At 50.1% G+C, this 16,237-nt stretch overlaps 1 protein-coding gene across 4 annotated transcripts in view; it reads left to right on the forward strand.

Annotated features, from left to right (window-relative positions):
* The window catches only part of POLR3A (RNA polymerase III subunit A), a 70,203-nt gene extending 55,491 nt beyond the window's left edge, over positions 1 to 14,712 (forward strand). For 2 of the 4 annotated variants that reach the window (XM_049855765.1, XM_049855768.1), the window contains 5 exons: positions 861 to 1,025; positions 1,519 to 1,683; positions 1,919 to 2,050; positions 3,390 to 3,522; positions 6,732 to 14,712. In XM_049855765.1, coding sequence (XP_049711722.1) covers positions 861 to 1,025; positions 1,519 to 1,683; positions 1,919 to 2,050; positions 3,390 to 3,522; positions 6,732 to 6,880 — 744 coding nt within the window. In that variant the 3' untranslated portion in view covers positions 6,881 to 14,712. Of the gene's footprint in view, positions 1 to 860; positions 1,040 to 1,518; positions 1,684 to 1,918; positions 2,051 to 3,389; positions 3,523 to 6,731 lie in introns of those variants that run through there. The other 2 variants (XM_049855766.1, XM_049855767.1) reach the window with 2 other exon arrangements.
* The last annotated feature ends 1,525 nt before the right edge of the window (positions 14,713 to 16,237 follow it).

The raw sequence follows: 16,237 nt of genomic DNA on the forward strand, positions 1-16,237 counted from the left end.
TGTATCTGTTCGTGTAAAGGCTCTTATTTCTCTAGGATATATTCTAAGGAGGGCAATTGCTGGATCATACGATAGTACTATTTCTAGCTTTTTAAGGAAGTGGTTGTACCATTTTACATTCCCATCAGCAGTGTAGAAGTGTTCCAGTCTCTCTACAACCTCTCCAACATTTGTTGTTTTGGTTTTTTTTGGATTAGTGGTAGCCTCATTTGGGTGAGATGGTATCTCATTGTAGTTTTGATTTGCGTTTCTGTAATGGCAAATGATAGTGAGCATTTCCTTATGTATCTTGTAGCTGCCTGAAGGTCTTCTTTGGTAAAGTGTCTGTTTATATCTTTTGCCCAACAACATGTATTTTCTGGGACCACAATTCAATCTATAACAGAGGGGAAGCTCTGTTGAAGCTTTTAAAATTGTTCTGGCCTCCCACCTATAGCTCTTTGGAAAAAAATTGGTTCTGGGAGGGGTGGTTGATAAATCTGCTTTTTATGAAAAAAGCACAGATGATAGACAGGTCCACCCAGAGGCAGACTTGGAAGAAAGGTCTGGCAGCCCACTTCAGAAAAAGCAGAATTGAAAACCCTGTGGAGTACAGCTCTACTCGGACACACACGAGATCCCCATGAGTTGGACTTGACGGCAACCGATTTTTTGGTTGCTGTACGTCCCAAAATTTGTTTATATAAACAGATGTGCAACGTATGTATCATATTAAAATTCATGGGGAGGCAGTTAGGGAACAATGACTGAAAAGGCTTCTAAGGAGGGCAGTAATGAAACAAAGTTGAGGAACCCTGGCACCGAAGCATCCAAGCCTGTCACTAATGTCCTGGTATGTGGCCCACACGCGTCCCTTGCAGGTGAACGCTGAGACGGTGCGGTACTCCATCTGCACGTCCAAGCTGCGTGTGAAGCCCGGGGACGTGGCTGTGCACGGCGAGGCTGTGGTGTGCGTCACCCCCAGGGAGAACAGCAAGAGCTCTATGTACTACGTGCTCCAGTTCCTGAAGGAGGACCTCCCCAAGGTGAGACGCCCAAGGTGAGACGCGGTGTCATCAGGCCCACCCGGCCTGGTGCCCTGGGCCTCGTGAAGGGTGAAACAGCATTTGCCTGCAGTGTGAACACAGTGTCAGGGAGTCCTGAGGACCCTGTCACTCTGACACCACCTCTTTGGCTACTAAGCCTGAGGGTGGCAACCCATTTTCTTGACCACATCCTAAGGGGTCAGTCTTTTTTTTTCCCTTTTTACTACTGTCGCCCCAACTCTGCCTGTTGGATTTCTCTGCCCCTTCTCCCAAAACTGTAGATTGTGGCACAGTCCCCTGGCCGCCTGCTTTCCTTCCTAACCCCTCAACAGTACGCAGGCACTTTGAGGTGTAGCACACTGCAGATGATCACCGCTGACAGTGACACTCCCAGGTGTGACTCAGCAGGCTGTCCCACCACCCTGGTTTCCGAGGCTCTCGGGAGGGGAACATGTGCACTGCCAGGACCCCAGCCCCTTGTCTCTGAACGCAGGTGGTGGTGCAGGGCATCCCAGAGGTGTCCAGGGCTGTCATCCACATCGACGAGCAGAGCGGGAAGGAGAAGTACAAGCTTCTGGTGGAAGGCGATAACCTGCGGGCCGTCATGGCCACACATGGGGTGAAGGGCACCCGGACCACCTCCAATAACACCTATGAGGTACCATGCAGGGGCCGGGGCACATTATAGTCCTCCTGTCTCCCTGTGGTGCCTTCTGCAGGCCCTCAGCTGGTTTCAACACATCTCTGTCCCTGCCGTTTGGGTCTACCACTAAAAATGGCTCAGCAGTCCACTTCTGGCAAATGGCAAACTGGCAGGGCAGAGGACAAAGGAGAGAGAAGTCGAGGTGGCATCCCAGCAGTGGCTGTGCCCACTCACCCCTGGCTCCCTGCAGGTGGAGAAAACCCTGGGCATCGAAGCTGCCCGGACGACAATCATCAACGAGATCCAGTACACGATGGTCAACCACGGCATGAGCATCGACCGCAGGCACGTGATGCTGCTCTCCGACCTGATGACCTACAAGGTGCGGCCATGTCCTGGCAGCCTAGCCCCAGGCTCCAGAGGACAGGGTGTTCACGACCTGCGGAGAGGGCTCCGCTGGCACTGATCACCACTGGGAAAACTAGATGTCACAGGCACCCAAGATTAAGCACAGTGGTCAGGCTGGGTGTTCTGGCACAATCTCTGATATAAAAATTGCAACTTCATGGCAAACTGTCACATCCACTTGGTTGAGTGAGGAGGAGAAGGAGTCTTATGTTTGTTTGTTTATTTGTTTTTATGGTAATAAATATCCTAAAGCCAAACTTGTTCTTGTAGGGGGCCTTCCCTGTAGTAGATTTGGACTCCTAGCAACCCCGTGTGACAGTAGAACTGTCCCATAGGGTTTTCTTGGCTGTAATCTTTACAGAAGTAGATTGCCAGGTCTACAGAGAGCCTGTAGAGCCACTGGGTGGGTTTGAACTGCCAACCTTTTGATCAGCAGCCAAGTGCTTAACAGTTGTACTACCAGGGCTCCTTAAAGCAAAACTAGCCATTGCCAAAAGTGCAGGGATTTCTGTGGTGGTTATTCTGGACGAGGCGCATCCATCTATACTGCTGCTGTAGCCTTTTCCAGGTAGAGAATGAGTACCTGTGCCCTGAAGTGGGGAGCTGGGCATGGCTGCAGTTGGCTAGCTGGCACTTTTTCTTCTTTTTTTCCCAAAAAATAGTGTTCCCCAGGAGTGCCACAGGGCAGCAGCTTTTTCATATGTATTCCATATGAAGCCTGTGTTACAGAACATTTAGGAACTAGGTGGGGGGAGATGACCTACCACCCTGAAGTGAGGACTGTTACTTGGAGGTCATCCCTTCCAATCTTATCCTGGATCCAGAATAATAACTACGGTGCATGCGGTTTTTATCCTGGTTTTTTATTTAACATTATAAGTATTTTCTATAATATATAGTTTACATAAATATATTTTTTTAATGACGGCACACTATTCCTTTAAATGCAAGTGCCCAAATTTACTGAACCCTTTCCCTACCTTGAGGCATTTAAATTCATTCAGTTTCTAGTTCTTTGAGCCCCAAAGAGCATCTTCAAAAGTGCCCCCTTTTTTTAGGTTAGATTCTTAATTCTTGGCTCCAACAATATCTAGTTGTGAGCATAGGTTTACGTTGTCAGTGACTAATGGCCTCTGGGGCACATGCGGTTTGGACAGATGACTGTTCAGATGCTTTTCCCACCTGAGGTTGTGACGTGAACAGTCATCTGGCTGGGTTTTGCTTATTCTGTTGAGGGGATGCAGTGGACATGATTGGGTTTTCGCCTTTAATAAGTGGTCTGAGCTCACTGCCCTCCTTCTCCCTTGGTGCAGGGTGAGGTCCTGGGCATTACAAGGTTTGGCCTGGCGAAGATGAAGGAGAGCGTGCTGATGCTGGCGTCCTTCGAGAAGACAGCGGACCACCTCTTTGACGCTGCCTACTTTGGGCAGAAGGACTCTGTGTGTGGTAGGTTCAGCATGGAACCTAGGAGCATCATCAAGGGCTTCTGTCCTTTCCAGTGTAGACGGGAGCCAGGGCTTCTGTCCTTAACAGTATAGACGAGGGCTAGGGCTTCTGTCCATTACAATGTAGACGGGGTCCAGGGCTTCTGCCCTTTGCAGTGTAGATGGGGGACTAGGGCTTCTGTCCTTTCCAGTGTAGATGGGGGCTAGGGCTTCTGTCCTTTATAGTGTAGATGGGGGCAGGGTTTCTGTCCTTTACAGTGTAGATGGGGCCCGGGGTTTCTGTCCTTTACAGTGTAGATGGGGGCCAGGGCTTCTGTCCTTTACAGTGTAGATGGGGCCCAGGATTTCTGTCCTTTACAGTGTAGATGGGGGCCAGGGTTTCTGTCCTTTACAGCGCCAACGGGGGCCAGGGCTTCTGTCTTTTACAGTGTAGATGGGGGCTAGGACTTAAGTCCTTTACAATGTAGATGGGGGCCAGGGCTTCTATCCTTTACAGTGTAGGCGGGGGCCGAGACTTCTGTCCTTTCCAGTGTAGATGGGGGCTGGGGCTTCTGTCCTTTACAGTGTAGGTGGGGGCCGGGGCTTCTGTCCTTTACAGTGTAGATGGGGCTGGGGCTTCTGTCCTTTACAGTGTAGACGGGGGCCGGGGCTTCTGTCCTTTCCAGTGTAGATGGGGCCCAGGATTTCTGTCCTTTACAGTGTAGATGGGGGCAAGGGTTTCTGTTCTTTACAGCGCCAACGGGGGCCAGGGCTTCTGTCTTTTACAGTGTAGATGGGGGCTAGGACTTAAGTCCTTTACAATGTAGACGGGGGCCAGGGCTTCTATCCTTTACAGTGTAGACGGGGGCCGGGACTTCTGTCCTTTCCAGTGTAGATGGGGGCTGGGGCTTCTGTCCTTTACAGTGTAGGTGGGGGCCGGGGCTTCTGTCCTTTACAGTGTAGATGGGGCTGGGGCTTCTGTCCTTTACAGTGTATATGGGGGCTGGGGCTTCTGTCCTTTACAGTGTAGATGGGGGCTGGGGCTTCTATCCTTTACAGTGTAGGTGGGTGCCGGGACTTCTGTCCTTTCCAGTGTAGATGGGGCCCAGGGTTTCTGTCCTTTACAGTGTAGGTGGGGGCCAGGGTTTCTGTCCTTTACAGTGTAGGTGGGGGCCAGGCCTTCTGTCCTTTCCAGCACCGATGGGGCCGGGCCTTCCCGGAGGGGAGGGTGAATGAACAAACCGAGGCATAGACTGTGCAATTGGAGCTGAGTGCACTTTTGTCCCTGAAGCCTGCCGAGAGGAGCGTTTACCTGCCGCACCTGTCAGAGGCTTCTCTCTGTCAGTACGGTTGACAGAGCAGACCATCGTGGGTCCTAGAAGAAAAGGTCCACCCTGGACATGTAGGAATTTTCCTCACCCTTAAAATTGCAGCCCACCCTACTGATCCTGCATCCTCGGTGTGGTGTCAAGGTTGCCTGAGACAGACCAACCTGAGGGACAGCAGAGTGGTCCTGCTGTCCGGGCTCCCAAGGGATGGTAGTAGCCATGCTGTCTCCATTCCCCCATCCTACCCGCCGTGAGGCCTGTGTGCTAAACAAGCATCCTAGCAAACCTGCGAGACATCAGTACTGCGCCTTCTCACAAATGAGAAGACCAAGGTCAGTCAGACGGCAAGGCCTGGCTCTGCAGTGTACCGCATCTCCTTGCCCCCCGCCACACACACACCCACACACAGCGGCTCCGCCAGGCTGTGCTGGCCTCTCCAGGGCTTTCCTCTGGGCTGGGAGAAAGAGGAGCAGGAGGGAGCTCTCACAACAGAAGTGTCTGCTGCCTCCCAGCTTTACTGGCGGTGCAAGGCTTTTATTCAGACTCTTCTGACTCTGCAGCGAGACCCTGCAGGCCCAAGCTAGGAGTGAGGGAGGGGCTGGAGGGGTTGAATAACCTGCCCAGGCTCGCACACCAGTTAACGGCCAAAGCCAGGATTCAGAGCCTGGCTGCCATTCTCCCCTCTAAGGCTCTGTTTCCTAGTGGCCATTTCCTGTCTCACCTTCCACTCTGTATGGATTTGCCAAATAGGTGATGGTCAGTAGGGGCCCCAGTCAGAACGTATGCCAGTTTTTGTTCTTAAGATTAATTTCAACTCGGTTTCCTCCTTTCAAAGGGGATTTGGGTCTGAGGTGGAAGGAAAGAGAAAGACGTATTTCTTTAGGATAAAAATGGGTGAAAAGAAAGAACAGGGAGAGAGAGGTTTAGTGGAGAAGGCCAAGGCCAGGGCGAAAGGAAGAACAGGTATAAAGCCCAGGATGCTGGACCATGTGCCTTTGCTACAGCCCTGTGCCCTCCTACAGCCCACCTACCACCAGCTCCCCCTCCTTGGGGAGCCTGGTACCACCACCCACCCCACCTTGAAATCTCCCTTCTCTGGTCACCGAGCACATTGTGAGTCAGGGGCAGCCTGCGCTGCGCTCCGATTTATAGTTTGGTTGTTGGCCTTTGTGTTCCCTGATAGCACCGAACCGAGAACATCGTGGGCACTTAATTGCTTATTGTGGAATCAAAAGCCTGATACAGAGCCCAGCATTTGTGTCTTATAAAAGCTGAAATATAGCCTAGAGAAGGAATCTGCCCCCCACCCCTCATGTCTTCAGCTCCACAGGAACCCTGCCTCTGGAGTGTTTCTGATTAGGCCTGTGGGTCTCCAGGGCTCACTGTGCTGGGATGCCTGGTGCAGCCCCAGCCGTGAGCACAGCTAACAGCTTCCCACTGCTGTTTCCAGTGGGCTGGTGTTCTCCACACCACTTGGGCTTCTTCTAGGCCCTACGTTAAGGAAGCCCTGGGTGGCAAATTCAAGGTTCCCAGGAAGCGTCATCCAGTATCCTTGCTGTCTGAATTTAGCGTTCTCAAAGGTGGGTCCTGCCAAGTGCCTTTGCCTCAGATGAGGGAGGAGAGCTCGTTGAGCTCCCCAGCCACCTGGCTGTGAGCAGGCACCGTCCCTTCCCTCAGGTTGGATAAGCTCCCTCTAGACCTCTAGGAGCCCTGTAGCAGTGCCGTGCTGAACGCTGCCACACAACCACCCTCGTTGGAGAGATGGGTGGTAAAGCGGCTTGCCCAAATGGAACCAGTTGATGTGAGTGGAGCTGGGACTCAAACCTAATTTCCCAACTCCTGAGTCCGTAGCCTCTCCCTTGTGTGTGAGGCACTCTCTGACGGCCACTGTGGTTGATTTCAGGAGTGTCTGAGTGCATCATCATGGGAATTCCAATGAACATCGGAACCGGGCTCTTCAAGCTGCTCCACAAGGCCGACAGGGACCCAAACCCTCCCAAGAGGCCCCTGATCTTCGACACAAACGAATTCCATATTCCTCTTGTCACCTAGTCTGGGGTAAGAGTGACTGCCTGATTTTGGGGCCCTTGTCCTGTCTGGAAGGGGGCTCGAGACCAGCAGCTGACTTGGAAAACTTTGTGCTTTCTGGGACAGAGGCACTGGTGTCCCCAGCCTGTGCCAGCAGTCAGAGAGTGCGCCTGGAACCCCCAGAAGCAGCGCCTCACCTGATGCGGAGCAGCTCACAAGAGGGACCCTGACTACACCACATCATTGGGAGAGCGGGGACATGTGTTTGTTGACACCTAGTCAGCACCTCTTGCCCACCTCACCTTCCTGGACTTGAGAGGGGGCCCCAGCCAGGCGTCACTGCAAGTCCCCACCTCACTCTGCTCCTTTTGTCAGCTCCCAGGGTCTCCGCCCCGCTGTAATGCTGGAGTCCCAATGTGGGAGACCCATGTCAATGTTGTTACTATTATTTATTTGCTCAGTTTGAGGGACTTGGGATTTTTGTTGTTATTTTGGTTTTATTTTTGAAACCAAGAAACTATAAAACCAGCATTGAAGCATCTCTGCAAAAACTGATTGTGAAAATAGGATTTGTAGCTGGGCTGACCTGTCCTGAGGCCAGGCTGCTCTGAAGTGTCCTCCATGTGCACCCCTGGCTCCCGGTTGTTCTCTCGTACACCTGTGTCCAGGGATGGCTCCACCTGTGACAAGAGTCAGCCCTATCTTTGTGGCACAGAGAAGCCTGGCTGGAGTCTGGGGCCTGCTGAAGTGAGAGCCAGCTCACCTGAGTCTCTCAGGTGTACATGTGGGTGATGAGTGGTGCTGCTGGCGTCCATGCCAAGAGTGGGTCAAGAGTGCAAGGGCAGATGCAGAACTGGGGCCCAGAACCTGCCCCAGAGGCAGTGGCGGGAGAGGGGCCCTCCTGGTGCAGGCAGGCACCAGCTTTGAAGGGTAACAGGGTCACCCAGACAGAGGAAGGGTGGAGGCCGGGGTGCCAGCTGGAGCAGGGGGGTGTGCCCCAGTGGCAGTAGCAGCTCCCTGAAGAGCACAAGCCTCCTGACAGTAGAAAGCACCCATCCAGGCTGTGAGGAAGAACAGCAGGACAGCCCGGGAAGCCACTGCTCCATTGTTTGCTCGGCTTCTGACAATCACTGCACCGTTGCTGGCGGGATTCTTGAGGGGGGTTTGTGCAGCAAAGAAATGTCAGTTGCTTGTCTTTTGAAGAGAAGAAGGGTTTTGCTCTAGAGACAATGTGTTCTTTGTTCTGAGTTTGCTCATTAGGGTTGGCCCAGGGCCAGGGAGAAGTAGTGGTGATGGCTGCAGCTCCGCTCCCTCTGGAAAAGGCTCTGTGGGCCCGTCCTTCAGCCCTTCCCAACCCAGAGCCGGGTGTCAGTTGTTCTGACACTTCCTTCCTACCTCCTGGGGCCTTGGAAAACCAAGGTGGCTTAGTTAGGAGTGAGATGATAATTAAAAATGTGGATTCGACCCAACTTTCTTGCCCCACACACCCTATTTGTTGTTCCACACACTTGTCTACTTCTGAAATGACACAGCCAACATTTCTGACTGTGTCAACCTCTTGGAAGAAACAGCCAGAAAGAACCAAAGAGCAAAAAGATGGCTTAGATGATTGAAGAGATGGACGTGATAAGAGGTAGAGGAGGCCCCCAGAACTCAAGCAGCCTTTATGGGGTTAAATGTACATCCTTGGAGCTTTCACCAAGTCGTGGGCTAATGCTGCTGGGGTGCCGAGTATAACCACTGGTTCTTGGATCTGCATTAGAGCGAATACTTTCCCATACTGATGGGATCCTGAGTTACAAATTCTTGACATGACTTACGACCAATGCTCAGGTTAGAGATTCTATTAAAGATTGCGTTCGGCTCTGCAGTCTTCCTGCACCCGTGGGTTGGTCCATGAACTTCTCTTGGGGCATCAGTGACATGAAAAAAGCCATTTATCTTAGTGTTCACCCCACCACCCCACCCCCATGTCTTTGAACTGAGCAAGCCTGGATCAAGCTGAAGAGTTGAATCTTTTAACAAATATCGATTCAGGGTGTTCACTTGAGATCTCACCCAGGTCATTATTTCTCACGCCCCTGTGAGAGCCCCACATAGCTGCCTGGAAAGCTTGGAGCACAAGGGGCAGGGGAGGGCTGAACGCAACGGCAGGAGGGAACAGCAGCGCCCAGTCTCCCGTGTGACACACACTTGCAATGAGGAGAGCCCGGCAGCAGTGTGCTGCTGGGAGTGTGAGCGTGGCAGGAGCCGCAGCCGGTTTGCGTGTGTGAGTGCATGCGAGGCGTCTGACCGTCACGTGTGCAGAGGCACAGTGGGGTTTAGGTCACCCAAGGTGCAACATCACCAGGCAAAGCGGGGTCCTTCTGCCTGGCACTGCCAGTCCTGTGGGACCCTGACACGGACAAGGCCGGCCGGTCAACCCTACTCTGTTCCCCACTCTGTGTTCTGTGGCTGGGTGTTCAGTGTCCTGTCCCCGATGTGGCCACCTGCTCTGGCCCCAGCATTTGGTTTTAGGCAAGTGCAAAGCTCGAGCCAGATAGAAATACATCCTCAAGAGGCAGTGCCACAGAAGGTTAGCCTGGGCCTATTTGGAAGAAATAAGGAAAACACATTCGAATTCCACCTCCTCCACCAGCAGATACGTATTTCTGCACCGTGATCTACGCCGTCCTTTGGCGTTTTTACATATCCTGTACAGAATGACAGAGAGCTGTTTGACTCCGTTACAGCCCCTGCTTTCTGGGCTCCTGGGAGTGAAGAGAGAACCTGGAGCCTTTGAGCATCTGTGGAGTTAAATTATGGCGCTGGATTTCTATTTTGGGTTAATCCATGTGTACTCACATCGATTCATGTCTGATTGAGCCTGACACTATACAATGATTATTTTTCTGGCATTTTGTCTGTCTCTTGGCAGAGCTGTTATTTTTCTGCCAAAACTCCAAAGAGGGTAAACTTGCTGTATGTAAAACTCTAGCAGAGTCGTCCTTGTGGGTTGTGAAGTGGCAATTGAGATACGCGTAGGGCCTCCCATGCCACAACCCGTGTCTGGGTGCTGGAGGTCAACAGTGAGTGCCCGCCCCAACCTGGTGACTTAGAAATGAGGGGAACGTGATTGCCCCTGGTGGTGTAGCAGATTCAAACCCAGTGGGAGGCAATCAGATGTCTCCTAAACTCAGGCACTGGAAGTACCCCTGGCCAGGATGGGGTGCCTGGCTCAGCGGTTCGTTCATTCATTCAACAAATACTGGTCAGAGGCACCATAGTACACACGAGGAGTATAGCAGCAAACAAAAGAGGCAAATCAGAGAGATATTAAACCATCTAAAAGGAATTCTTCAGCAAAGAAGGTAGAACGGGGACCAGGACCCTACTTGGCACGGATACGTCTGTCACAGTCGGGGGTGGAAGCTGCAGAACTGAGGGGTTGCCTCTGTGGGGAGATCTGACATGTCAGACCTCATCCTGATCCCTCTGAGCCTGCCCAGCCCCCTGCTTCCGATCCCTCCCTACAGGGGCCTTCATGCCCCTAATTGGGCTCCCTCTTGGCTGAGGTTTCTAGAGGGTGCCCTAAACAAGAGGCACGAGCCTGCAGTCACAAAGGATGCAACCATCCTCTGCCCACCCCCCATGTGTCAGCAGTTTGAATAAGTGAACATTAAATCCATGAATATTTGCTGACTTGGTCTGTGCCAGGTGGCGTACCAGGCTCTCGGGGAGCGCGTGGTGCAGACTCACCCAGTCCCTGCCTGGGTCATGGCTGTCTCGTGTCTGAGAGCCTGGGTTCTCTGATCAGACTGCGGGATTCAAAGCCCTCCTCCCTCATTGAAGCCAATAACCTCAGACTAACAGCTTAATCTTTTCTTGCCTCACTTTACTCATTCATGAAACGGGCGTAACAGTAGTACCTAACGCACGGGGTCACTGAGGCTTAAACCGTTAACGTGCACACAAAGGCCTTAGTACGCGGTACACAGCCATTAAACGCTTTCCGTTATGGTGACTGTTACTGTTTTTATGGAAAAACGTAGCTTCACAGCTAAAAACCAGTCCCCTGGTCCTTCTTAGTTCTCCCGGATGGAGCTGCCCTTGTCGGCCTTGGGGATCAGGCCTCCGTGGACCTAACTCCTGCCCCCCGTCTGCTTCGTCAGTGCTCCTTGGGCAGTATGTTACACTGGGAGAAAAAGGCTGCGAGGGGGCTGACGTCGGCCTCGTGTGGTTGGGGGCGTCAGCGTTTGGATTTGGTAGATCTCATGTTCGAGTCATGGGTGTACGACAGGAATAACTGAGATAGGTTAGGCGTGGATTTTTATATACAGATATGAATATTTATGTATTTATTTAGATTTATCATGTAACAGTGTCCATGAGGTATAACTTAAGCTTTTTTTCCTTTTAACAGAGAAGTTCCATTTAAAGTCACTAGCAAAGAATATATAAGGAAAACAGTGGCACTGGTCGCCTCTGGGGAGGACTGAGTGACTCGGAGGAGGGAGGGGTAGGAGGGAGGTGCCGTTTTCACTCAGGTCTGTCCTACCTTTCTAAGTTAGTACCTGCTGAAGGTATTGTTGTTTGTGTTTAATCAATATCTCGTGTTACAGAAATCAGGTCATCTGGGAGCAGACTTTGCCCTGGAAGGTACTTGAGCCCCTGCTCTGGAAGTGGTTGAGTGGCCCCTTCCAGTTATAAAAACGTGAAGCCGGTAGGCACCAGCTATTCAGGAGAAAGGGTATTGTTATCAGCTGTGGCAAAAAAACAGCAACCAAACCTGCTGCCTTCAAGTTGATTCCGACTCACAGCGACCCTGTAGGACAGAGTAGAACTGCCCCATTAGGGTTTCCAAAGTTGTAAATATTTGCAGAAGCAGACTGTCATGTTTTTCTCCCACAGAGCAGCTGGTGGTTTCAAACTGCTGGCCTTTCAGTTAGCAGCCAAGTGCTTAACCACTGTGCCGCCAGAATTCCTAGTTATGGCAAAGTGACAAAAAAATCCAATTGAACACAGTCTTGAAAGCATAAGATTTTGTTTTCTGACACACAGAGGCTAGAGGTGGGCACCCCTGGGCTGACATGGCAGCTCTGCAAAGGTGTCAGGGACCCAGGCTGCTTCCAGCCTCTGTTCCACCATCCCTAGTAGATGCCCCGTCCCATCCCTCATGGTACAAGATGTGCCCAAGGCCAGGCTGTCCAGCCAGGAGAAAGGGGAGAAGAAAGGCGTAGCACTTCCCTCCCTTTAAGGAAAGGCTCCAAAGTCGCTTGGCACTTCTGTTTACATCCTTCTGCCAGAACTTACATCCCCAAGCCCAGCTTCCAGGGAAGCTGGAAGGTAGAGTTTGGATTCTATCCGACCATGCGCCCAGCTGAAAATAGAGGTAGAGAATAAAGAGAGAATAGGAACTGGGGAACCATTAGGTCTCTGCCTCTGTATATGAGGACTTATCTTTGTTCCATTTTACTTTTTTGCTAGACAAAGGTCAGAATCCCCTAAGCCCCTTAGAACTGGAGTGTTGCTAAAGTGGGGTGGGGAGAACCACCCAGGGGACCAAGACACCTCTTAAAAAAGGGACTAAGACCCTGACCCCCTCACTCTCCCTTTTCCTTTCCCTTCCTTGTAGGTGTTAACAACTGAATTGTGTTTTTTATAAACTGACATTTAAATTAAATCTCATGCCCTTAGCAGGCTGTTCAGAATGCCTCTGGGCCGGTGGAAATGTGGCCGTCAAACATTCATTCCACAAATAATACAGCTTATTGTTCACCTACTGTGTCCTGGCCCCATAGCAGGTGCTGGGCGTAGAGTAGTGAGCAAAGCTGCCCTGGCCCCTTTCCCTGTGGGGTTACAGTTGGGCCAGCACCATCCGATGGAGATACAATACAAGTCACACTCATAATTTTTAAATTTCTAGTAGCCGCATTGAAGAAAACCAATAGAAACTGGTGAAATTATTTTTAACAATATACTTAACCTAGCATATCCAAAGTATCATTTCTACATGTAATCAATATAAAAATTATTGAGATATTTTATATCCTCTTCAGGCCAAGTTTTCAAAAGTCAGTGTGTTTTACACCTAACAGCATATCTCAAGGTTCAAGTGCTCAGTAGCCATGTGTGGCTAAAACCAGTTAGAGTCATGAAGTCAGTTCTAACCCATGGTAACTCCGTGAGTGTCAGAGTAGAACGTGTTCCCTAGGGTTTGCAATGGCTGATTTTTTGGAAGTAGATCACCAGGCCTTTCTTTGAAGGTACCTCTTGGTGGGCACGAACCTCCAACCTTTTGGTTATAATCTGAGTTAACCGTTTCTACCACCCGGGGACTCCCGTATGTGGCGAGTGGCTACAATGGTCATATCGCAAAAGAGACAGTAAACAAATGTGTAATTATAGACCATGTTTGTTGGGATCAATCACACCCTTTCCCAAAACTCAGCAAATGCCTCCAGAGCTCAGATCCCAGCGAGTGCCAGCAGCTTACCCTTCCCACACTTGACCTCTCAGCTCCTCCACTCACCATCCCAGGAACTTTCCAGTAAACACGTCTTGAGGCATAAACAGGCCAGAAACTTTTATGTTGCCTGTTAACCTCTCCCAAAACCCAAGGCCTATTTGAAGGTGAATAATCCACAAAGAATCAGGAGCCCTGGTGGTGCAGTGGTTACACGCGCGACTGCTAACCGAAAGGTCAGTGGTTCGAACCCACCCAGCTGCTCTGCAGGAAAAAGACTTGGCGATCTGTTCCGGTAAAGATCACAGCCTGGGAGACACTGTGGGACAGCTCCGCTCTGCCACACTGGGTCGCTGTGCATTAAAATCGACTCTACAGCGTACAGCAGCGACAGTCCACAGGCAGGAGTCCCTGCGTGGCACGAATCGTTAACGCCGCCAAGGTTGGAGGTTCAGGCCCCCCAGGGACGCCTCCAAAGACCTGACTACCTAATTCTGAAAAATCAGCCACTGAAGACACTGTGTAAAACTTGGACAACTTAACAACAAAAAGACAACCTGATCATAAAATGGGCAAAGGACTTGAATAGACATTCACCAAAGAGGACATTCAAATGGCCCCCAGACACATGAGAAGATGCTTAGCGTCATTAGTCATCGAAAGCAAACAAACCCATTGCTGTCGAGTCAATTCTGACTCATAGCGACTCTACGGGACAGAGTAGAACTGCCCCCAAAGAATTTTCAAGGAGCGCCTGGTGGATTTCGATTGCTGACCTTTTGGTTGGCAGCCGTGGCTCTTAACCGCTAGGCCACCAGGGTTTCCCATTAGGCTTCAGAGGGATGCAAATCAAAACTACAGTGAGAACCATTTCACTCCCACTAGATTTGATTTTTTTTTTTTTAGAATGGCTAAGATAAAAAAAGAGAAATGTTGGTGAGGATGTGGAGAAATTGGAGCCCTTAACCATCACGGATGAGAATGCAAAATGGTAGCACCGTGGGAAACAGCATGGCGGTTTCTCAAAAAACTAAAAATAGAACTATCATATGACCCAGCAATTCCACTCCTAGGTATATACCCAGAAGCCTTGAAAGCAGAGTCTCAAAGAGACGTGTACACCAATAGTCATTGCAGCACTATTCACAACAGTCAAAAGGTGGAAACAGCCTAAACGCCCACCAACAGATGAAAGGATAAACAAAATGTGGTACATACATGCGGTGGAATACTCCTCCGCTAGTAGGAGAAATGAGGCCTTGGTGCGTGCTACGGTATGGGTGGGGCGGGAAGAGCTTATGCCGAGTGAAATATGTCAGTCAACACCAAAAGGACAAATACTGTATGACCTCACTTTTAGAAAAAGACAAGAAAAGGCAAATGTATAGAGAAAAAAGGTTATTAGTGCTTACCAGGGGAGGGAGGGAAGGGAAAAGGAGGGTTAATGGTGATGGGAATATCACGTTGATTAAGGGGAGTTTCGCACAGCCGATTATTGTGATTTCTGTCAATAAGTTGTTATTGTAAAAAGTTGAATTGGCAAAAGTTGTGTGATATATTTACAACAATGGCAAAAAAAAAAGCTGCTGAAGCTGCTTGTGTGCAACAAACACCTCATGGGACTTGGCTCCTAGATTTGGAGTTTTAGGGTTATGGTTTCATGGTACATCCCAGTTAATTGGCCTGATAACATGTTGATTGTTTCTGTTCTACCTCCGAGTTCTTTGTGGAGTTCCCAGGGTCCTAAAAGATTGCAAGCGCCCATCTAAGGCACAACAATTGGTCTCTATTTGCCTGGAGCAACAGAGGAATAAGGAGAGTCAGGAATAGGAGGTTATGGAATGTGTGGCTAATTGTCTCCATGAATAGCTGCCTCCTTTGCCATGAGACCAGAACTGGACGGTGCCCGGCTACCATGACTGAACATTTTGATCAAAGATTCTATAAAAGAATCCTGATCAAAAGGGGGAAGTGCAGAACAGAATTTCACGTTCTCATGGACTCCAGACTTCTTGGAGCCATGAAAACTGTATGAACCCCTAAAGCTGTTGCCCTGAGATAATATTTTAAACTTAAAAAGTATCCCCTGAAGTCTTCTTGAAACCGAACAATAGCTTAACTAGTTTAAAAGGTCTGCCTTGAGCATTATGCTTTTTTAAGAACTATCTATATGGGATCAAACTGACAACAGCAACTCAAAAGATTAGATAGGAACCTTAGGGGGCAGTGAGTTTGTTAACGGGAGAAACAACTCAGAAAAGGAGGGCGAGAATGGTTGTACAACTCAAAGAATGTAATCAATGTCACTAAATGGTACTTGTGGAAGCTGTTGAATTGGTATGTGTTTTGCTTTGTATATTCTCAACAACAATAAGAAAATAAAAATTAAAAAAGAAAACCCTGTAGAGTACAGGTCTACTCTGACACACATGGGGTCGCCAAGAGTTAGAATTGACTGCGACTGGTTTGCTTTCTTTAGTTAATGCAGAAAAGGCAGAGAGCAAGCCCAGTGTACAAAGACTCAAGTCTCATGGCCTCCTTTGGAAGCTTCTGGGGTTGCCCAGGCCTTAGGCCTGTGCTTCCATGGGTCTGCATTTTCTGGAGGGGTATCTGGGGACTAGGGGCACCAGGGTTAGAAGAATCATGTCCCTGCACCTTTAACTGTGCGCACCACCGAAGAGGGAACTGACCAGTTCATTCATCAGACGCATCAGGCATTCATGACTTTGTGATAAGGTTCCAAATGAGGGGAGAGTGTCATAGTTACTTGAGGTTCAGGTTAGAATTAAAATCAGCCAGACTCTCCTCAGATAGACTCCAAGTCTCCCAGGTGTAGAAGACAAGCATCTTATTCAACCTTCAGTAAGACGGCGCTGGACTAAGGACAGATCCACAGACTTGTAAATCCACTGGCCCAGCAGAAATAGCCCTGGACT

This window comes from Elephas maximus, chromosome 16 (assembly GCF_024166365.1).
Source record: "Elephas maximus indicus isolate mEleMax1 chromosome 16, mEleMax1 primary haplotype, whole genome shotgun sequence".
Classification (NCBI taxonomy): Eukaryota; Metazoa; Chordata; class Mammalia; order Proboscidea; family Elephantidae; genus Elephas; species Elephas maximus.